The following is a 23062-nucleotide window of genomic DNA, read 5'->3' as shown; positions in this document are numbered from 1 at the left end:
TTTGTATATTACTTAGTATTTTTCATTCCTTAAAGTCATCATCTCATCTCTGCTAAGGCAGTAGCAACCAAACAGACAGACCACCTAATGTTATCTCTATCTCTCTCGCTCTCGGTGTGTTGTGTACATTCATCTCTCATGCGGTCTGTGTGTATCTAACCTAATGTAGCAGGCATAAAAGAGTATCCATCTCTGCCTGACCCAGAAAAAACAGGTGCAATGGATTATGGTCAATATAGTTAATTACCATGTTTCTGCACTTAACTAGGTTGAATATTTGCTTAATGAAAACTACAACTCCCTTCAACTCAGTGTCCCACATAGTTCTTGACTTGATTTCTCTCGTGAATGATTTTGATTTCTCTCTAGAGAAACAGCGCGTTGGGCTCACAAAACAAATTTACTAAACTGAATTCAAGTAATTGAATCGACGTTGATCAAATTTGTTGTTTAATAACCGAAAAAATTCACGAAATGTCAGTTAATCGCTAAGCACTAGAGAATTCTGAGGAGAATATTGACAGGTGATAAAGTGTGTGGGCACTAGCCCACCCCCTTGTGGCCCCCCTAAATGTGGAGTATGAAAGAATTTTTACATAACTACTTTTTTCTATCGTTCTTTTTTTACATCCGTTATTAGACAGTGGCAACGATGATGATTATGAACATGGTCTTTTGCCTGTTAATGCCTACAATGCAGTGAAGAAAACAATATGACAACAATAACGTCTAATGTAACTGGCCCCTCTAACAGTACAACAGGCCCCAGCTTGGCCCCCCCCCCCCAGTTGAAATGGTCTAGAACCGCCACTGTAGGTGGGACATAATATCTTTGCATTGAGAAGAGGGGAATATGACACAAATGGCCTTGAACAGACATTTTTCAGATGTGGTGTAGAGAGAGAAAGGGGGTTGGTGGGTAGGGGGAAAGCGAGAGAGAGAGAGAGAGAGAGAGAGAGAGACAGAGGTAGACAGAGAGAGAGAGAGAGAGAGAGAGAGAGGTAGACAGAGAGAGAGACAGAGAGAGAGACAGAGAGAGAGAGCAAGAGAGGTAGACAGAGAGAGAGAGAGAGAGAGAGAGAGAGAGGGTGTGGGGGAGAGACTTACACAGGCCAGAAGAAAGTGCCAGCTTTCACCCCCTGCTTCACTGCTGTAATCCAGATCTAGGACAAGAATAAAAGGGAATATAACCACAGTAAATTATCTTTAAACTGTGATATAAGACAATATCATTTATCATGTAATGGCATATAACACCTTCTTTAAGGACAATGGGAAAATTGATTTTCATCAACAAAGGTTCTTCAAAAGCGTTTGTGACCTTAAACCACCGCAGTACATTTGCAAGGCTGACGCCATTTCCAATCCAATGTCTCAACTTGAAATGGACAGTTATTACATTTAAACACCACTCACTAGTTTTACAACATTCATGTTCAAAGCCAAGTTAAACAGTCTCATATGAAAGGAGAGAGAGAGGCAAACCTGGCCAGCTGTAAGTAAGGCCATTACTGTGCAAATAGAACACAGATGCAGACCTTCTAGAATGGAAGGAGGGCCTTCTAGAATGGGAGGAGGGGCTTCTAGAATGGGAGGAGGGGCTTCTAGAATGGGAGGGAGGGCTTCTAGAATGGGAGGGAGGGCTTCTAGAATGGCTTACAGTGCCTTTAGAAAATATTCATATCCCTTAATTTATTCCACATTTTGTTGTGTTACAGCCTGAATTTAAAAAAAAAAGGTCATCAATCTACACACAATATCCCATAATGACAAGTGAAAACAGGTTTTTAGACACTTTATAAAATGTATTGAAAATTAAATACAGGAATATCTAATTTACACAAGTATTCACACCCCTGAGTCAATACACGTTAGAATCACCTTTGGCAGCGATTACAGCTGTGTGTCAATTCTGGGTAAATCTCTAAAAGCTTTTCACACCTGGATTGTACAATATTTGCAGAATATTCAAGCTCTGAAGTTGGTTGTTGAGCATTGCTAAACAGCCATTTTCTTGCCAAGTCTTGCCATAGATTTTCAAGCCGATTTGAGTCAAAACTAGGCCACTCAGGAACATTCAATGTCATCTTGGTGAGCAACTCCAGTGTATATTTTGCCTTGTGTTTTAAGTTACTGTCCTGCTGAAAAGTGAATTTGTCTCCCAGTCTGTTGGAAAGCAGACTGAACCAGGTTTTCCTCTAGGATTTTGCCTGTGCTTAGCTCTATTCCGTTTATTTTTATCCTAAAAAACTCCCTAATCCTTGCCGATGACAAGCATACCCATAACATGATGCAGCCACCACTATGCTTGAAAATATGGAGGTTGGTACTCAGTAATGTGTTGTATTGAATTTGCCCCAAACATAACTCTTTGTATTCAGGATATAGTCAATTTCTTTGCCTCATTTTTTTACTTTAGTATCTTATTGCAAACAGGATGCATGTTTTGGAATATTTGTATTCTATACAGGCGTCCTTCTTTTCACTCTGTCATTTAGGTTAGTATTGTGGAGTAACTACAATGTTGTTGATCCATCCTCAGTTTTCTCCTATCACAGCCATTAAACTCTGTAACTGTTTTAAAGTCACCATTGGCCTCGTGGTGAAATCCCTGAGCGGTTTCCTTCCTCTCCGGCAACTGAGTTAGGAAGGACGCCTGTATCTTTGTAGTGACTGGGTGTATTGATACACCATCCAGAGTGTAATTAACAACTTCAACATGCTCAAAGGGATATTCAATGTCTGCTTTTTTATTTTTACCCATCTACCAATAGATGCCCTTCTTTGCGAGGCATTGGAAAACCTCCCTGGTCTTTGTGGTTGAATCTCTTCAACTGAGGGACCTTACAGATAATTGTATGTGTGGGGTACAGAGATGAGGTCATCATTCAAAAATCATGTTAAACACTATTATTGCACACAGTGAGTCCATGCAACTTATTATGTGACTTGTTAAGTAATTTATGCCATAACAAAGGGGTTCAATACTTATTGACTCAAGACCTTTCAGCTTTTCATTTGTAATTCATTTGTAAAAACATAATTCCACTTTGACATTATGGGGTATTGTGTGGAAGGGCTGTGAAACAAAATCTCAATTTAATCCATTTTGAATCCAGACTGTAACACAACTAAATGTGGAACAAGTCAAGGGGTGTGAATCCTTTCTGCAGGCGCTGTATGACTGAACCACAGAACAGAACAGAGAGAGTAGGCCTCACCGGCTGACCTCCCCACCAACGATGATTCAGCTTCTCTCGACCCCGCAGGTTAAAGTTGGCATCAAACACAGGGTCATGCATGGAGTTGCCAACGATGCCATGGGACTCCGGGTACAGGCCCTACAGGAGGTCAGGACTGAGGTGTTAAACCGTCGGGCTGGATGTTACATTACGGCAAAATTGAAGCTAAAATGTTCAGCTGAGTTCAGCAAGGAGGAAGACAGGGAAGAAAAAGGATGATTGACCAGTACGTACCGTTGCAAGAGTATACAGATTGGGGAACGTTTTAGTGGGGTACATGGGTCTCATGTAAGGAGCATGGGTACCACAGGCTCCTAGAGGTAAAAAGGCACAGACAGATATGATGCAATGGTACGGGCTCCCGAGTGGCGCAGCGGTCTAAGACACTGCATCTCAGTGCTAGAGGCTTCACTACAGACATCCTGGTTCGATTCCAGGCTGTACCACAACCAGCCGTGATTGAGAGTCCCATAAGGCGGCACACAATTGTCCCAGCGTCGTCCGGGTTAGGGTTTGGCCGGGGTAGGCCTCCATTGTAAATAAGAATTTGTTCTTAACTGACTTGCCTAGTTAAATAAAGTTAAATAATAAAGTTTAATAAAGTGAATAGATTAAGTAGACCCAGTCAAATGAAGCCTTTTTGATTCATAATATCTTACTGAGTTTCTCGATGTTGGGGATCACTGTGCTTCCTCTCTTCATGTAGGAGGCTCTGAACCCATCCACTGACACCATGATGAGAGGGGGACGGACAAACCTGGGGACAAAACATCATGACACTATCTCTGATGTTCTTACGTTTTTTTTGTGAATCGCTGTGAAATAGTTGTGAAAGGTAAAAAAAAAAAAAAAAAATTATAAAAAGGTCTTTAGTGTGTGAATATGGTCTCTTACCCAGACGGACATTCATGGCTTCTAATGTCTTCACAGTCATCCTGCAACCAAGTAGTGTCCCCTTCCAAAGAAAGTGGTCCAATTAAGGGTTCAATACAACCAATATGCAGAAACAGTTTGTGATATATTGAAAACCTAAACATAAAATGTACTATATACACAAACATCAGCCACAATATACATATTACTTGTACAACCAATACAATATGAGGGTTCAATACAACCTTCCACTACCACTGTGTAGGATACAGCCAGAGAGGTACACTACCGGTCAAAAGTTTTAGAACACTGACTCATTCAAGGGTTTTTCTTTATTTTTCTATTTTCCACATTACAGAATAATAGTGAAGACACCAAAACTGTGAAATAGCACATATGGAATCATGTAGGAACCAAAGAATTGTTAAACAAATCAAAATATATTTTATATTTGAGATTCTTCAAATAGCCACCCTTTGCCTTGATGACAGCTTTGCACACTCTTGGCATTCTCTCAACCAGCTGCACCTGGAATGCTTTTCCAACAATCTTGAATAAGTTCACACATATGTTGAGCACTTGTTTGCTGCTTTTCCTTCACTCTGCGGTCTGACTCATCCCAAACCATCTCAATTGGGTTGAGGTCGGGTGATTGTAGAGGCCAGGTCATCTGATGCAGCACTCCATCACTCTCCTTCTTGGTTGAATAGACCTTACACAGCCTGGAGGTGTGTTGGGTCATTGTCCTGATGAAAAACAAATGATAGTCCCACTAAGGGCAAACCAGACAGGATGGTGTATCGCTGCAGAAGGCTGTGGTAGCCATGCTGGTTAAGTGTGCCTTGAATTCTAAATAAATCACAGTGTCACCAGCAAAGCACCCCAACACCATAACAACTCCTCCTCAATGCTTTACGGTGGGAAATATACATGCAGAGATCATCCGTTCACCTATTCTGCGTCTCACAAAGACATGGTGGTTGGAACCAAAAATCTCCAACTTGGACTCTAGACCGAAGGACACATTTCCCCCGGTCTAAAGTCCATTGCTCGTGTTTCTTGGCCCAAGCAAGTCTCTTCTTCATATTAGTGTCCTTTAGTAGTGGTTTCTTTGCAGCAGTTCCACCATGAAGGCCTGATTCACGCAGTCTCCTCTGAACAGTTGATGTTGAGATGTGTCTGTTACTTGAACTCTGTGAAGTATTTATTTGGGCTGCAATTTCTGAGGCTGGTAACTCTAATGAACTTATCCTCTCCAGCAGAGGTAACTCTGGGTCTTCCATTCCTGTGGCGGTCCTCATGAGAGACAGTTTCATCATAGCGTTTGATGGTTTTTGCGACTGCAGTTGAAGAAACTTTCAAAGTTGACTGACTTCATGTCTTAACTTTTATGGGCTACGTGGGACGCTAGTGTCCCACCTGGGGGACACACTATTCAACAGCCAGTGAAATAGCATGGCGCGAAATACAAAACAGCAAAAATCTCATAATTTCATTTTCTCAAAAAATCAACTATTTTACACCATTTTAAAGATAAACTTCTCTTTAATCTAACCACATTGTCCAATTTCAAAAAGGCTTTACGGCGAAAGCATAAAATTAGATTATGTTAGGACATAAACTTCACAAGAAAAAAACACAGCCATTTTCCAAGCAAGGACATGCATCACAAAAACCAAAAATACAGCTAAAATATTCACTAACCTTTGATGATCTTCATCAGATGGCACTCATAGGACTTCATGTTACACAATACATGTATGTTTTAAGTCACTCTGGATAAGAGCGTCTGCTAAATGACGTAAATGTAAATGTTTTGCTCGATAAAGTTCATATTTATATCCAAAAACCCCATTTTACATTGGCGCATGATGTTCAGAAAATGTATTCCCACCAAAACTTACGGTGAATGAGCACATCAATTTACAAAAATACTCATCATAAACGTTGATAAAATTTACAACAGTTATTGAAAGAATTATAGATATACTTCTCCTTAATGCAACCGCTGTGTCAGATTTTAAAATAGCTTTATGGAGAAAGCACATTTTTCAATATTCTGAGTACATAGCTCAGCCATCAAAGCAAGCTATACAGATACCCGCCAAGTTCTGGGGTCAACTTAACTCAGAATTAGTATTATAAATATTCTCTTACCTTTGCTGATCTTCGTCAGAATGCACTCCCAGGACTCCTACTTCCACAAGAAATGTTGTTTTTGTTTGAAATACTCCATATTTATGTCCAAATACCTCCGTTTTGTTCGTGCGTTCAGATCACTATCCAAAGGCATAACGCGCGAGCGTAAATCCAGACACGAAAAGTCAAATAGTTCCATTACCGTTCGTAGAAACATGTTAAACGTTGTTTACAACCATCCTTAGGGTCTTTTTTAACATAAAATGTTGATAATATTCCAACCGGACAATAGCGTATTCATTACAGAGGAAAAAGAAAGAGCGGCGCGCCAAATGTGCCCGCACAGTAAACAACTCACTGGTCCCAGGCAGTCCACTCATTGACTGAGCTCCTATTTTCTGCCCAGTAACAGGAGAAGGATGAAACACGTTTCTAAAGGCTGCCAATGGAAGCCTTAGGAAGCCTTAGGAAGTGCAACGTGACCCCACAGACACTGTAGTTTCGATAGGGATTCAAAAGAAGAACTACAATTCTCAGATTTCCCACTTCCTGGTTGGATTTTTCTCAGGTTTTTGCCTGCCATATGAGTTCTGTTATACTCACAGACATCATTCAAACAGTTTTAGAAACTTCATAGTGTTTTCTATCCAAATCTAACAATAATATGCAAATATTTGACTCTGGGCCCGAGTTTTAGGCAGTTTACTCTGGGCACGCTTTTCATCCGAAAATGAAAATACTGCCCCCTATACCTTAAAAAGTTAAAGTAATGGTGGACTGTCGTTTCTCTTTGCTTATTTGAGCCGTTCTTGCCATAATATGGACTTGATCGTTTACCAAATTGGTCTATCGTCTGTATACCACCACTACCTTGTCACAACACAACTGATTGGCTCAAACGCATTAAGAATGAAATCAATTCCACAAATGAACTTTTAAGAGGGCACACCTGTTAATTGAAATGCATTCCAGGTGACTACCTCATGAAGCTGGTTGAGAGAATGCCAAGAGTGTGCAAAGTTGTCATCAAGGCAAAGGGTGGCTATTTGAAGAATCTCAAATATAATATATATTTTCATTTATTTAACACTTTTTTGGTTACTACATGATTCCATATGTGTTATTTCATAGTTTTGATGTCTTCACTATTATTCTACAATGTAGAAAATAGTAAAAATAAAGAAAAACCCTTGAATGAGTCGGTGTTGTCATGACAACAACAGTCAGAAGGGTTGGCTAAAGCACACGCAGCACTAGTATCAGGTTGAGAGACATCTAGTATCAGTGTCTAACCTTTACAGAGTGTTTTGTAGTTGGTACAGCAGTCTCCTTTGGCCAGACAGTCCTCAGAACAGTGACAGGCATGCTGGTCATTCCTGGTCTCTCCACAGCGCTCCTTACTGCACTCAAAACCTCCCTCTGGACACAATCAATCATTTATTCAATCAATGAATGAGAAAGGATGTTACATAGGTAACAACGACCCATTAGAACTGCATCAGGCTGTCCCATTCAACAATGAGTCAAGTTACCATAAGGTCATATACATGAGGTAGAAACTGACAGAGATGGTGATAAAGTAGGAAGTAAAGTGTGTGTTCATTTGGAACCCTACATTGATGCAATACAGCATACTGAACATTGTGGAACATGTACAACTTGGACTGGGGAGAGGGGTTGAACTGAGAGATAAGACCACCATGTTGAGGGAACATGAAAGGGAGTAGGGGGACCACCAACCCAGACAGACAGGCTGGCAGGCTTCAGGCTTACCTGTCCTCAAACAGTGCTCATCAAAATCCTGGCAGCAGCTGTTATAGGTTTTACATAAGTTGTCACAGCGGCAGTTGGGAGGTTCAGCCTCGTCCAATTCAAAGCATCTGTTCTTGCAGGATCCTGACGTGCTGATCCACGGGGAGTCTGAGGGAGCTGGCAGGGAGAGAGAGAGACAACCGTTAACATCTACAGAGGGAGATGGCAGGGAGAGAGAGAGAGAGACAACCGTTAACATCTACAGAGGGAGATGGCAGGGAGAGAGAGAGAGAGACAACCGTTAACATCTACAGAGGGAGATGGCAGGGAGAGAGAGAGACAACCGTTAACATCTACAGAGGGAGATGGCAGGGAGAGAGAGAGACAACCATTAACATCTACAGAGGGAGATGGCAGGGAGAGAGAGAGAGACAACCGTTAACATCTACAGAGGGAGATGGCAGGGAGAGAGAGAGACAACCGTTAACATCTACAGAGGGAGATGGCAGGGAGAGAGAGAGAGAGACAACCGTTAACATCTACAGAGGGAGATGGCAGGGAGAGAGAGAGAGACAACCGTTAACATCTACAGAGGGAGATGGCAGGGAGAGAGAGAGAGACAACCGTTAACATCTACAGAGGGAGATGGCAGGGAGAGAGAGAGAGACAACCGTTAACATCTACAGAGGGAGATGGCAGGGAGAGAGAGACAACCGTTAACATCTACAGAGGGAGATGGCAGGGAGAGAGAGAGAGACAACCGTTAACATCTACAGAGGGAGATGGCAGGGAGAGAGAGAGAGACAACCGTTAACATCTACAGAGGGAGATGGCAGGGAGAGAGAGAGAGACAACCGTTAACATCTAGAGAGGGAGATGGCAGGGAGAGAGAGAGAGAGAGAGAGAGACAACCGTTAACATCTACAGAGGGAGATGGCAGGGAGAGAGAGAGAGACAACCGTTAACATCTACAGAGGGAGATGGCAGGGAGAGAGAGAGACAACCGTTAACATCTACAGAGGGAGATGGCAGGGAGAGAGAGAGACAACCGTTAACATCTAGAGAGGGAGATGGCAGGGAGAGAGAGAGAGAGACAACCGTTAACATCTACAGAGGGAGATGGCAGGGAGAGAGAGAGAGACAACCGTTAACATCTACAGAGGGAGATGGCAGGGAGAGAGAGAGACAACCGTTAACATCTACAGAGGGAGATGGCAGGGAGAGAGAGAGAGAGACAACCGTTAACATCTACAGAGGGAGATGGCAGGGAGAGAGAGAGAGAGACAACCGTTAACATCTACAGAGGGAGATGGCAGGGAGAGAGAGAGAGAGACAACCGTTAACATCTACAGAGGGAGATGGCAGGGAGAGAGAGAGAGAGACAACCGTTAACATCTACAGAGGGAGATGGCAGGGAGAGAGAGAGAGACAACCGTTAACATCTACAGAGGGAGATGGCAGGGAGAGAGAGAGAGAGACAACCGTTAACATCTACAGAGGGAGATGGCAGGGAGAGAGAGAGAGACAACCGTTAACATCTACAGAGGGAGATGGCAGGGAGAGAGAGAGAGACAACCGTTAACATCTACAGAGGGAGATGGCAGGGAGAGAGAGAGAGACAACCGTTAACATCTACAGAGGGAGATGGCAGGGAGAGAGAGACACAACCGTTAACATCTACAGAGGGAGATGGCAGGGAGAGAGAGAGAGACAACCGTTAACATCTACAGAGGGAGATGGCAGGGAGAGAGAGAGAACCGTTAACATCTACTGGAGATATACTCTGAGAAAACTAGGTAGCACCTTTTTTTCCTGAGAGAGTATTGCAATAGTAGCTTGGAGTACACTCTGAATCCATGCTCTGTTTCACTATTGAAAATGGATTCAGTCACTATGGATCCGAAGCTGCTACTAAGACAGTTCTATTTGGGTTAAAAAATGTCTCTACTACTCAACACTTCCCTGAGGCTGGGGAGAGGAACACTTCCCTGAGGTTGGGAGGAGGAACACTTCCCTGAGGTTGGGGAAGTGTTCTTCCCTGAGGCGGGGGAGAGGAACACTTCCCTGAGGCTGGGGAGAGGAACACTTCCATGAGGCTGGGGAGAGGAACACTTCCATGAGGCTGGGGAGAGGAACACTTCCATGAGGTTGGGGAGAGGAACACTTCCATGAGGCTGGGGAGAGGAACACTTCCATGAGGCTGGGGAGAGGAACACTTCCATGAGGCTGGGGAGAGGAACACTTCCATGAGGCTGGGGAGAGAGACACTTCCCTGAGGCTTGGGAGAGGAACACTTCCCTGAGGCTGGGGAGAGGAACACTTCCCTGAGGCTGGGGAGAGGAACACTTCCCTGAGGCTGGGGAGAGGAACACTTCCCTGAGGCTGGGGAGAGGAACACTTCCCTGAGGCTGGGGAGAGGAACACTTCCCTGAGGCTGGGGAGAGGAACACTTCCATGAGGCTGGGGAGAGGAACACTTCCATGAGGCTGGGGAGAGGAACACTTCCCTGAGGCTGGGGAGAGAAACTCTTCCCTGAGGCTGGGGAGAGAAACTCTTCCCTGAGGTTGGGGAGAGGAACACTACCCTGAGGCTGGGGAAAGGAACACTTTCCTGCGGCTGGGGAGAGGAACAGAAGGGACCAAGCCAGTGAAACATACAGTACATAATAACATGTTCCTTGTAGATTCTGGAACAAACCTCCAGCAGGAAAACCTGGGCAACGCCAGGAGAAGCACGTGGAACAATTCTGTTAAGATTCAAACTGACTTTACTGCACAGGAATAGCTGTATGAGTTAAGGCATAGAACTAATCATTTACTTCATGTCAAACCCATCCCAGACACAGTGAATGAACTGAATGAAAGGAAACAAACTACCTGAGAAAGAAAGATTACAATGTCCTTTCACAGCTGTGCCGCGAGATCTTTGGCAAGTTTCCCTACAGTATAATTCAAACCTGAGTTTTTACATGCAGACCAGGTCTGAAAATGTGGAGCAGAAACGGTTGAAAAGCTCGCTTGATATTGACACAAGGTAGAGCCGAGCAAACAAACCCCAAATATACACGAACAGACCAATCACTAATGAAAAGGACAACAGTAATAGTTTGTTACATTTAAACACTCTTTGCTTATTAGTTCTGTTTGCACTGGCAGACAGATCTGATAGAAAATGATCTGCAAATAAACTGCATTTTGAATTCCATCGCTACAGTTACCTAAGGGAACAGTAAGTTCCATATCATGTAGGTTACTCATGTTTAAAGATCATTTAGAAGGTAAATGGATTCCATGTTAGTCTACAGACTGTTGAATGATTGATTGCTTTGCCGCTAAGTCAGTTTAAGAGTTAGTTTAATGCCTCTGGAATCAAAGACAGTTTTCTGTCTGACTTGTTTAAAATGGCAAAAGGAAAGTTGGCTTTATATACATTTACAGCCAAAATACATAAAGGCTTTTTCAAAATATACTGTAAAGCTTATTTTGGTAACTAAATTAAAGAGAAAATGATTCTGCTGTGCTTGCAGCATACCATGCATAATGTTAGTGCAGAACACCTTGTCCCAATATGTCATTATACAAAAATACAAATAAATTAACAATGTAATAGACAACAATAATACCCATCAATAATAATACCCATCAACTATTGTCAGAGAGAGAGAGAGAGAGAAAGGGAGAGATGGTGGTCCCCAAAAATATATATATTTCATGCAAAACAGTTGTCCAATCTTGCTTACTGTCGGTCCTTGATGAAGCAGCTTCCTCTACAGACCTTTCAGGACGGTCATAAACATACCCCGAGCAGATATCCGAACCACAGACGATGGAGAGGACACAGAACATCTTTGAAAATGAATGAAACAACAGATAAATGATACAATTCTACAAAAGATTGTCACATAAAATGAAAGGTGAAAGATATGAGGCGTTGACGACAAGTCTCCCACCGTAAATATAGCGGAACACGCCATAACAATCCATCATAACCCAGGTATTCTCTCTTTAACATCCTACATTGTAATATCACAGAGATTCTAAACCATCTTTGGTAATTTCCATCATACCTGTTTAAATGATATCTTATATTTCCCCATTATGTCAGGTCCGTCCTACAGAATTCATGTGTTTATCTCAGTAGTCCCTATTCGGTCCGTTACCGTGCGTCCTGACTGCACCCCGACTATCACCCAGACTGAGCGCAAGAACTGTGGGGTGGCCAAGTTTTATGAACACCTGTTCATGGTGCCAAAGGGAGCTTCCTTCCAGCTCTAAATACAATAAATCAAGTAAAAGTGCTTATGTTGCCGTTTAATTTTACTGCGCGCAGTGCGCGGTAGGATACTAAACAATGAACGCAAGTGGAGACCACCCCGGTGAACGCATAACAATACCCTTTGATACTTTTCAAATCGGTCGCCACTTTGAAATTATCATCATCATCCCCTTGTACTGCAAATGATTTGGAATACAAAAGGAGAGTAAAACCTCCTTGCTGAAAGCCCTGAAAACTTCTGAGAACCAGTAATAAACGCATAATAGTCATGGTAGCCTATACGCAAAACATAAGTTCTCATTGTAAACGGAAAGGGACACATGAGGACACACACGACGCATTTGCATGAATCATGAAACCTAACAGGACCAATTTCCAAAGAACCATGATTCTCTGCTGAGTGCTGCCTGCTCCTAGTCTGCTCCAGACTGGACTGAGTTATACCCTAACTAACCCTGGAGTGAGTTATACCCTAACTAACCCTGGACTGAGTTCTACCCTAACTAACCCTGGAGTGAGTTATACCCTAACTAACCCTGGTGTGAGTTATACCCTAACTAACCCTGGTGTGAGTTATACCCTGGTGTGAGTTATACCCTAACTAACCCTGGAGTGAGTTACACCCTAACTAACCCTGGTGTGAGTTATACCCTAACTAACCCTGGTGTGAGTTATACCCTGACTAACCCTGGTGTGAGTTATACCCTGGTGTGAGTTATACCCTGGTGTGAGTTACACCCTAACTAACCCTGGAGTGAGTTACACCCTAACTAACCCTGGTGTGAGTTATATCCTAACTAACCCTGGAGTGAGTTATACCCTAACTAACCCTGGAGTGAGTTATACCCTAACTAACCCTGGTGTGAGTTATACCCTAACTAACCCTGGTGTGAGTTATACCCTGGTGTGAGTTATACCCTAACTAACCCTGGAGTGAGTTATACCCTAACTAACCCTGGTGTGAGTTATACCCTAACTAACCCTGGAGTGAGTTATACCCTAACTAACCCTGGAGTGAGTTATACCCTGGTGTGAGTTATACCCTGAATAACCCTGGTGTGAGTTATACCCTGGTGTGAGTTATACCCTGAATAACCCTGGTGTGAGTTATACCCTAACTAACCCTGGTGTGAGTTATACCCTAACTAACCCTGGTGTGAGTTATACCCTAACAAACCCTGGTGTGAGTTATACCCTAACTAACCCTGGTGTGAGTTACACCCTAACTAACCCTGGAGTGAGTTATACCCTAACTAACCCTGGTGTGAGTTATACCCTGGTGTGAGTTATACCCTAACTAACCCTGGTGTGAGTTATACCCTGAATAACCCTGGTGTGAGTTATACCCTAACTAACCCTGGAGTGAGTTATACCCTAACTAACCCTGGAGTGAGTTATACCCTAACTAACCCTGGAGTGAATTACACCCTAACTAACCCTGGACTGAGTTATACCCTAACTAACCCTGGTGTGAGTTATACCCTGGAGTGAGTTATACCCTAACTAACCCTGGAGTGAGTTATACCCTGGTGTGAGTTATACCCTGAATAACCCTGGTGTGAGTTATACCCTGGTGTGAGTTATACCCTGAATAACCCTGGTGTGAGTTATACCCTGGTGTGAGTTATACCCTAACTAACCCTGGAGTGAGTTATACCCTGGTGTGAGTTATACCCTGAATAACCCTGGTGTGAGTTATACCCTAACTAACCCTGGAGTGAGTTATACCCTAACTAACCCTGGAGTGAGTTATACCCTGGTGTGAGTTATACCCTAACTAACCCTGGAGTGAGTTATACCCTGGTGTGAGTTATACCCTGAATAACCCTGGTGTGAGTTATACCCTAACTAACCCTGGAGTGAGTTATACCCTAACTAACCCTGGAGTGAGTTATACCCTGGTGTGAGTTATACCCTAACTAACCCTGGAGTGAGTTATACCCTGGTGTGAGTTATACCCTGAATAACCCTGGTGTGAGTTATACCCTAACTAACCCTGGAGTGAGTTATACCCTAACTAACCCTGGTGTGAGTTATACCCTAACTAACCCTGGAGTGAATTACACCCTAACTAACCCTGGACTGAGTTATACCCTAACTAACCCTGGTGTGAGTTATACCCTGGAGTGAGTTATACCCTAACTAACCCTGGAGTGAGTTATACCCTGGTGTGAGTTATACCCTGAATAACCCTGGTGTGAGTTATACCCTGGTGTGAGTTATACCCTGAATAACCCTGGTGTGAGTTATACCCTAACTAACCCTGGTGTGAGTTATACCCTAACTAACCCTGGTGTGAATTATACCCTAACTAACCCTGGTGTGAGTTATACCCTAACTAACCCTGGTGTGAGTTATACCCTAACTAACCCTGGTGTGAGTTATACCCTAACTAACCCTGGTGTGAGTTATACCCTAACTAACCCTGGTGTGAGTTATACCCTGGTGTGAGTTATACCCTAACTAACCCTGGTGTGAGTTATACCCTGAATAACCCTGGTGTGAGTTATACCCTAACTAACCCTGGAGTGAGTTATACCCTAACTAACCCTGGAGTGAGTTATACCCTAACTAACCCTGGAATGAATTACACCCTAACTAACCCTGGACTGAGTTATACCCTAACTAACCCTGGTGTGAGTTATACCCTGGAGTGAGTTATACCCTAACTAACCCTGGAGTGAGTTATACCCTGGTGTGAGTTATACCCTGAATAACCCTGGTGTGAGTTATACCCTGGTGTGAGTTATACCCTGAATAACCCTGGTGTGAGTTATACCCTAACTAACCCTGGTGTGAGTTATACCCTAACTAACCCTGGTGTGAGTTATACCCTAACAAACCCTGGTGTGAGTTATACCCTAACTAACCCTGGTGTGAGTTACACCCTAACTAACCCTGGAGTGAGTTATACCCTAACTAACCCTGGTGTGAGTTATACCCTGGTGTGAGTTATACCCTAACTAACCCTGGTGTGAGTTATACCCTGAATAACCCTGGTGTGAGTTATACCCTAACTAACCCTGGTGTGAGTTATACCCTAACTAACCCTGGAGTGAGTTATACCCTAACTAACCCTGGAGTGAGTTATACCCTAACTAACCCTGGAGTGAATTACACCCTAACTAACCCTGGACTGAGTTATACCCTAACTAACCCTGGTGTGAGTTATACCCTGGAGTGAGTTATACCCTAACTAACCCTGGAGTGAGTTATACCCTGGTGTGAGTTATACCCTGGTGTGAGTTATACCCTAACTAACCCTGGAGTGAGTTATACCCTGGTGTGAGTTATACCCTGAATAACCCTGGTGTGAGTTATACCCTAACTAACCCTGGAGTGAGTTATACCCTAACTAACCCTGGAGTGAGTTATACCCTGGTGTGAGTTATACCCTAACTAACCCTGGAGTGAGTTATACCCTGGTGTGAGTTATACCCTGAATAACCCTGGTGTGAGTTATACCCTAACTAACCCTGGAGTGAGTTATACCCTAACTAACCCTGGAGTGAGTTATACCCTGGTGTGAGTTATACCCTAACTAACCCTGGAGTGAGTTATACCCTGGTGTGAGTTATACCCTGAATAACCCTGGTGTGAGTTATACCCTAACTAACCCTGGAGTGAGTTATACCCTAACTAACCCTGGTGTGAGTTATACCCTAACTAACCCTGGAGTGAATTACACCCTAACTAACCCTGGACTGAGTTATACCCTAACTAACCCTGGTGTGAGTTATACCCTGGAGTGAGTTATACCCTAACTAACCCTGGAGTGAGTTATACCCTGGTGTGAGTTATACCCTGAATAACCCTGGTGTGAGTTATACCCTGGTGTGAGTTATACCCTGAATAACCCTGGTGTGAGTTATACCCTAACTAACCCTGGTGTGAGTTATACCCTAACTAACCCTGGTGTGAATTATACCCTAACTAACCCTGGTGTGAGTTATACCCTAACTAACCCTGGTGTGAGTTATACCCTGGAGTGAGTTATACCCTAACTAACCCTGGAGTGAGTTATACCCTGGTGTGAGTTATACCCTGAATAACCCTGGTGTGAGTTATACCCTGGTGTGAGTTATACCCTGAATAACCCTGGTGTGAGTTATACCCTGGTGTGAGTTATACCCTAACTAACCCTGGAGTGAGTTATACCCTGGTGTGAGTTATAGCCTGAATAACCCTGGTGTGAGTTATACCCTAACTAACCCTGGAGTGAGTTATACCCTAACTAACCCTGGAGTGAGTTATACCCTGGTGTGAGTTATACCCTAACTAACCCTGGAGTGAGTTATACCCTGGTGTGAGTTATACCCTGAATAACCCTGGTGTGAGTTATACCCTAACTAACCCTGGAGTGAGTTATACCCTAACTAACCCTGGAGTGAGTTATACCCTGGTGTGAGTTATACCCTAACTAACCCTGGAGTGAGTTATACCCTGGTGTGAGTTATACCCTGAATAACCCTGGTGTGAGTTATACCCTAACTAACCCTGGAGTGAGTTATACCCTAACTAACCCTGGTGTGAGTTATACCCTAACTAACCCTGGAGTGAATTACACCCTAACTAACCCTGGACTGAGTTATACCCTAACTAACCCTGGTGTGAGTTATACCCTGGAGTGAGTTATACCCTAACTAACCCTGGAGTGAGTTATACCCTGGTGTGAGTTATACCCTGAATAACCCTGGTGTGAGTTATACCCTGGTGTGAGTTATACCCTGAATAACCCTGGTGTGAGTTATACCCTAACTAACCCTGGTGTGAGTTATACCCTAACTAACCCTGGTGTGAGTTATACCAAAACTAACCCTGGTGTGAGTTATACCAAAACTAACCCTGGTGTGAGTTATACCCTAACTAACCCTGGTGTGAGTTATACCCTAACTAACCCTGGTGTGAGTTATACCCTAATTAACCCTGGTGTGAGTTACACCCTAACTAACCCTGGAGTGAGTTATACCCTAACTAACCCTGGTGTGAGTTATACCCTAACTAACCCTGGTGTGAGTTATACCCTAACCAACCCTGGTGTGAGTTATACCCTAACTAACCCTGGTGTGAGTTATACCCTAACTAACCCTGGTGTGAGTTATACCCTAACTAACCCTGGTGTGAGTTATACCCTAACTAACCCTGGTGTGAGTTATACCCTGAATAACCCTGGTGTGAGTTATACCCTAACTAACCCTGGAGTGAGTTATACCCTAACTAACCCTGGAGTGAGTTATACCCTAACTAACCCTGGAATGAATTACACCCTAACTAACCCTGGACTGAGTTATACCCTAACTAACCCTGGTGTGAGTTATACCCTGGAGTGAGTTATACCCTAACTAACCCTGGAGTGAGTTATACCCTGGTGTGAGTTATACCCTGAATAACCCTGGTGTGAGTTATACCCTGGTGTGAGTTATACCCTGAATAACCCTGGTGTGAGTTATACCCTAATTAACCCTGGTGTGAGTTATACCCTAACTAACCCTGGTGTGAGTTATACCCTAACAAACCCTGGTGTGAGTTATACCCTAACTAACCCTGGTGTGAGTTATACCCTAACTAACCCTGGAGTGAGTTATACCCTAACTAACCCTGGAGTGAATTACACCCTAACTAACCCTGGACTGAGTTATACCCTAACTAACCCTGGTGTGAGTTATACCCTGGAGTGAGTTATACCCTAACTAACCCTGGAGTGAGTTATACCCTGGTGTGAGTTATACCCTGAATAACCCTGGTGTGAGTTATACCCTGGTGTGAGTTATACCCTGAATAACCCTGGTGTGAGTTATACCCTGGTGTGAGTTATACCCTAACTAACCCTGGAGTGAGTTATACCCTGGTGTGAGTTATACCCTGAATAACCCTGGTGTGAGTTATACCCTAACTAACCCTGGAGTGAGTTATACCCTAACTAACCCTGGAGTGAGTTATACCCTGGTGTGAGTTATACCCTAACTAACCCTGGAGTGAGTTATACCCTGGTGTGAGTTATACCCTGAATAACCCTGGTGTGAGTTATACCCTAACTAACCCTGGAGTGAGTTATACCCTAACTAACCCTGGAGTGAGTTATACCCTGGTGTGAGTTATACCCTAACTAACCCTGGAGTGAGTTATACCCTGGTGTGAGTTATACCCTGAATAACCCTGGTGTGAGTTATACCCTAACTAACCCTGGAGTGAGTTATACCCTAACTAACCCTGGTGTGAGTTATACCCTAACTAACCCTGGAGTGAATTACACCCTAACTAACCCTGGACTGAGTTATACCCTAACTAACCCTGGTGTGAGTTATACCCTGGAGTGAGTTATACCCTAACTAACCCTGGAGTGAGTTATACCCTGGTGTGAGTTATACCCTGAATAACCCTGGTGTGAGTTATACCCTGGTGTGAGTTATACCCTGAATAACCCTGGTGTGAGTTATACCCTAACTAACCCTGGTGTGAGTTATACCCTAACCAACCCTGGTGTGAGTTATACCCTAACTAACCCTGGTGTGAGTTATACCAAAACTAACCCTGGTGTGAGTTATACCCTAACTAACCCTGGTGTGAGTTATACCCTAACTAACCCTGGTGTGAGTTATACCCTAATTAACCCTGGTGTGAGTTACACCCTAACTAACCCTGGAGTGAGTTATACCCTAACTAACCCTGGTGTGAGTTATACCCTAACTAACCCTGGTGTGAGTTATACCCTAACCAACCCTGGTGTGAGTTATACCCTAACTAACCCTGGTGTGAGTTATACCCTAACTAACCCTGGTGTGAGTTATACCCTAACTAACCCTGGTGTGAGTTATACCCTAACTAACCCTGGTGTGAGTTATACCCTGAATAACCCTGGTGTGAGTTATACCCTAACTAACCCTGGAGTGAGTTATACCCTAACTAACCCTGGAGTGAGTTATACCCTAACTAACCCTGGAATGAATTACACCCTAACTAACCCTGGACTGAGTTATACCCTAACTAACCCTGGTGTGAGTTATACCCTGGAGTGAGTTATACCCTAACTAACCCTGGAGTGAGTTATACCCTGGTGTGAGTTATACCCTGAATAACCCTGGTGTGAGTTATACCCTGGTGTGAGTTATACCCTGAATAACCCTGGTGTGAGTTATACCCTAATTAACCCTGGTGTGAGTTATACCCTAACTAACCCTGGTGTGAGTTATACCCTAACAAACCCTGGTGTGAGTTATACCCTAACTAACCCTGGTGTGAGTTATACCCTAACTAACCCTGGAGTGAGTTATACCCTAACTAACCCTGGAGTGAATTACACCCTAACTAACCCTGGACTGAGTTATACCCTAACTAACCCTGGTGTGAGTTATACCCTGGAGTGAGTTATACCCTAACTAACCCTGGAGTGAGTTATACCCTGGTGTGAGTTATACCCTGAATAACCCTGGTGTGAGTTATACCCTGGTGTGAGTTATACCCTGAATAACCCTGGTGTGAGTTATACCCTGGTGTGAGTTATACCCTAACTAACCCTGGAGTGAGTTATACCCTGGTGTGAGTTATACCCTGAATAACCCTGGTGTGAGTTATACCCTAACTAACCCTGGAGTGAGTTATACCCTAACTAACCCTGGAGTGAGTTATACCCTGGTGTGAGTTATACCCTAACTAACCCTGGAGTGAGTTATACCCTGGTGTGAGTTATACCCTGAATAACCCTGGTGTGAGTTATACCCTAACTAACCCTGGAGTGAGTTATACCCTAACTAACCCTGGAGTGAGTTATACCCTGGTGTGAGTTATACCCTGAATAACCCTGGTGTGAGTTATACCCTAACTAACCCTGGAGTGAGTTATACCCTAACTAACCCTGGTGTGAGTTATACCCTAACTAACCCTGGAGTGAATTACACCCTAACTAACCCTGGACTGAGTTATACCCTAACTAACCCTGGTGTGAGTTATACCCTGGAGTGAGTTATACCCTAACTAACCCTGGAGTGAGTTATACCCTGGTGTGAGTTATACCCTGAATAACCCTGGTGTGAGTTATACCCTGGTGTGAGTTATACCCTGAATAACCCTGGTGTGAGTTATACCCTAACTAACCCTGGTGTGAGTTATACCCTAACTAACCCTGGTGTGAATTATACCCTAACTAACCCTGGTGTGAGTTATACCCTAACTAACCATGGTGTGAGTTATACCCTGGAGTGAGTTATACCCTAACTAACCCTGGAGTGAGTTATACCCTGGTGTGAGTTATACCCTGAATAACCCTGGTGTGAGTTATACCCTGGTGTGAGTTATACCCTGAATAACCCTGGTGTGAGTTATACCCTGGTGTGAGTTATACCCTAACTAACCCTGGAGTGAGTTATACCCTGGTGTGAGTTATAGCCTGAATAACCCTGGTGTGAGTTATACCCTAACTAACCCTGGAGTGAGTTATACCCTAACTAACCCTGGAGTGAGTTATACCCTGGTGTGAGTTATACCCTAACTAACCCTGGAGTGAGTTATACCCTGGTGTGAGTTATACCCTGAATAACCCTGGTGTGAGTTATACCCTAACTAACCCTGGAGTGAGTTATACCCTAACTAACCCTGGAGTGAGTTATACCCTGGTGTGAGTTATACCCTAACTAACCCTGGAGTGAGTTATACCCTGGTGTGAGTTATACCCTGAATAACCCTGGTGTGAGTTATACCCTAACTAACCCTGGAGTGAGTTATACCCTAACTAACCCTGGTGTGAGTTATACCCTAACTAACCCTGGAGTGAATTACACCCTAACTAACCCTGGACTGAGTTATACCCTAACTAACCCTGGTGTGAGTTATACCCTGGAGTGAGTTATACCCTAACTAACCCTGGAGTGAGTTATACCCTGGTGTGAGTTATACCCTGAATAACCCTGGTGTGAGTTATACCCTGGTGTGAGTTATACCCTGAATAACCCTGGTGTGAGTTATACCCTAACTAACCCTGGTGTGAGTTATACCCTAACAAACCCTGGTGTGAGTTATACCCTAACCAACCCTGGTGTGAGTTATACCCTAACTAACCCTGGTGTGAGTTATACCCTAACTAACCCTGGTGTGAGTTATACCCTAACTAACCCTGGTGTGAGTTATACCCTAACTAACCCTGGTGTGAGTTATACCCTAACTAACCCTGGTGTGAGTTATACCCTAATTAACCCTGGTGTGAGTTACACCCTAACTAACCCTGGAGTGAGTTATACCCTAACTAACCCTGGTGTGAGTTATACCCTAACTAACCCTGGTGTGAGTTATACCCTAACCAACCCTGGTGTGAGTTATACCCTAACTAACCCTGGTGTGAGTTATACCCTAACTAACCCTGGTGTGAGTTATACCCTAACTAACCCTGGTGTGAGTTATACCCTGGTGTGAGTTATACCCTAACTAACCCTGGTGTGAGTTATACCCTGAATAACCCTGGTGTGAGTTATACCCTAACTAACCCTGGAGTGAGTTATACCCTAACTAACCCTGGAATGAATTACACCCTAACTAACCCTGGACTGAGTTATACCCTAACTAACCCTGGTGTGAGTTATACCCTGGAGTGAGTTATACCCTAACTAACCCTGGAGTGAGTTATACCCTGGTGTGAGTTATACCCTGAATAACCCTGGTGTGAGTTATACCCTGGTGTGAGTTATACCCTGAATAACCCTGGTGTGAGTTATACCCTAATTAACCCTGGTGTGAGTTATACCCTAACTAACCCTGGTGTGAGTTATACCCTAACAAACCCTGGTGTGAGTTATACCCTAACTAACCCTGGTGTGAGTTACACCCTAACTAACCCTGGAGTGAGTTATACCCTAACTAACCCTGGTGTGAGTTATACCCTGGTGTGAGTTATACCCTAACTAACCCTGGAGTGAGTTATACCCTAACTAACCCTGGAGTGAGTTATACCCTAACTAACCCTGGAGTGAATTACACCCTAACTAACCCTGGACTGAGTTATACCCTAACTAACCCTGGTGTGAGTTATACCCTGGAGTGAGTTATACCCTAACTAACCCTGGAGTGAGTTATACCCTGGTGTGAGTTATACCCTGAATAACCCTGGTGTGAGTTATACCCTGGTGTGAGTTATACCCTGAATAACCCTGGTGTGAGTTATACCCTAACTAACCCTGGTGTGAGTTATACCCTAACTAACCCTGGAGTGAGTTATACCCTAACTAACCCTGGTGTGAGTTATACCCTAACTAACCCTAGTGTGAGTTACACCCTAACTAACCCTGGAGTGAGTTATACCCTAACTAACCCTGGTGTGAGTTATACCCTAACCAACCCTGGTGTGAGTTATACCCTAACTAACCCTGGTGTGATTTATACCCTGGTGTGAGTTATACCCTGACTAACCCTGGTGTGAGTTATACCCTGGTGTGAGTTACACCCTAACTAACCCTGGAGTGAGTTACACCCTAACTAACCCTGGTGTGAGTTATACCCTAACTAACCCTGGAGTGAGTTATACCCTAACTAACCCTGGTGTGAGTTATACCCTAACTAACCCTGGAGTGAGTTATACCCTAACTAACCCTGGAGTGAGTTATACCCTAACTAACCCTGGTTCTAACACTGGACTGAGTTTTTCCCTAACTAACCCTGGTTCTAACACTGGACTGAGTTTTTCCCTAACTAACCCTGGACTGAGTTTTTCCCTAACTAACCCTGGTGCTTTCTGCCTCCAGGACAGACCACAGGATTAGGCAGTCAGTGGTGGACTGGAGCGCCATTGGTTTGTTGCC

The 23062-nt window shown here is 43.7% G+C and overlaps 1 protein-coding gene across 2 annotated transcripts in view; it reads right to left on the bottom strand.

Annotated features, from left to right (window-relative positions):
* LOC106573026 (autotaxin) overlaps positions 1 to 12318 on the bottom strand; it is a 61745-nt gene extending 49427 nt beyond the window's left edge. The window contains exons 1-9 of one of the 2 annotated variants that reach the window (XM_045719306.2): positions 12073 to 12318; positions 11746 to 11851; positions 8028 to 8183; positions 7548 to 7673; positions 4137 to 4197; positions 3902 to 3999; positions 3477 to 3556; positions 3222 to 3341; positions 1108 to 1163 (exon numbers count right to left, since the gene is read on the bottom strand). In XM_045719306.2, coding sequence (XP_045575262.1) covers positions 1108 to 1163; positions 3222 to 3341; positions 3477 to 3556; positions 3902 to 3999; positions 4137 to 4197; positions 7548 to 7673; positions 8028 to 8183; positions 11746 to 11851; positions 12073 to 12102 — 833 coding nt within the window. In that variant the 5' untranslated portion in view covers positions 12103 to 12318. The remainder of the gene's footprint in view (positions 1 to 1107; positions 1164 to 3221; positions 3342 to 3476; positions 3557 to 3901; positions 4000 to 4136; positions 4198 to 7547; positions 7674 to 8027; positions 8184 to 11745; positions 11852 to 12072) is intronic. The other variant, XM_045719308.2, reaches the window with a different exon arrangement.
* Positions 12319 to 23062: the final 10744 nt, after the last annotated feature.

This window comes from Salmo salar, chromosome 05 (assembly GCF_965601325.2).
Source record: "Salmo salar chromosome 05, fSalSal1, whole genome shotgun sequence".
NCBI classification, from domain to species: domain Eukaryota; kingdom Metazoa; phylum Chordata; class Actinopteri; order Salmoniformes; family Salmonidae; genus Salmo; species Salmo salar.
Note: the sequence above shows the minus strand (reverse complement) of the source record. Positions and strands in the feature narration are given on the sequence as shown.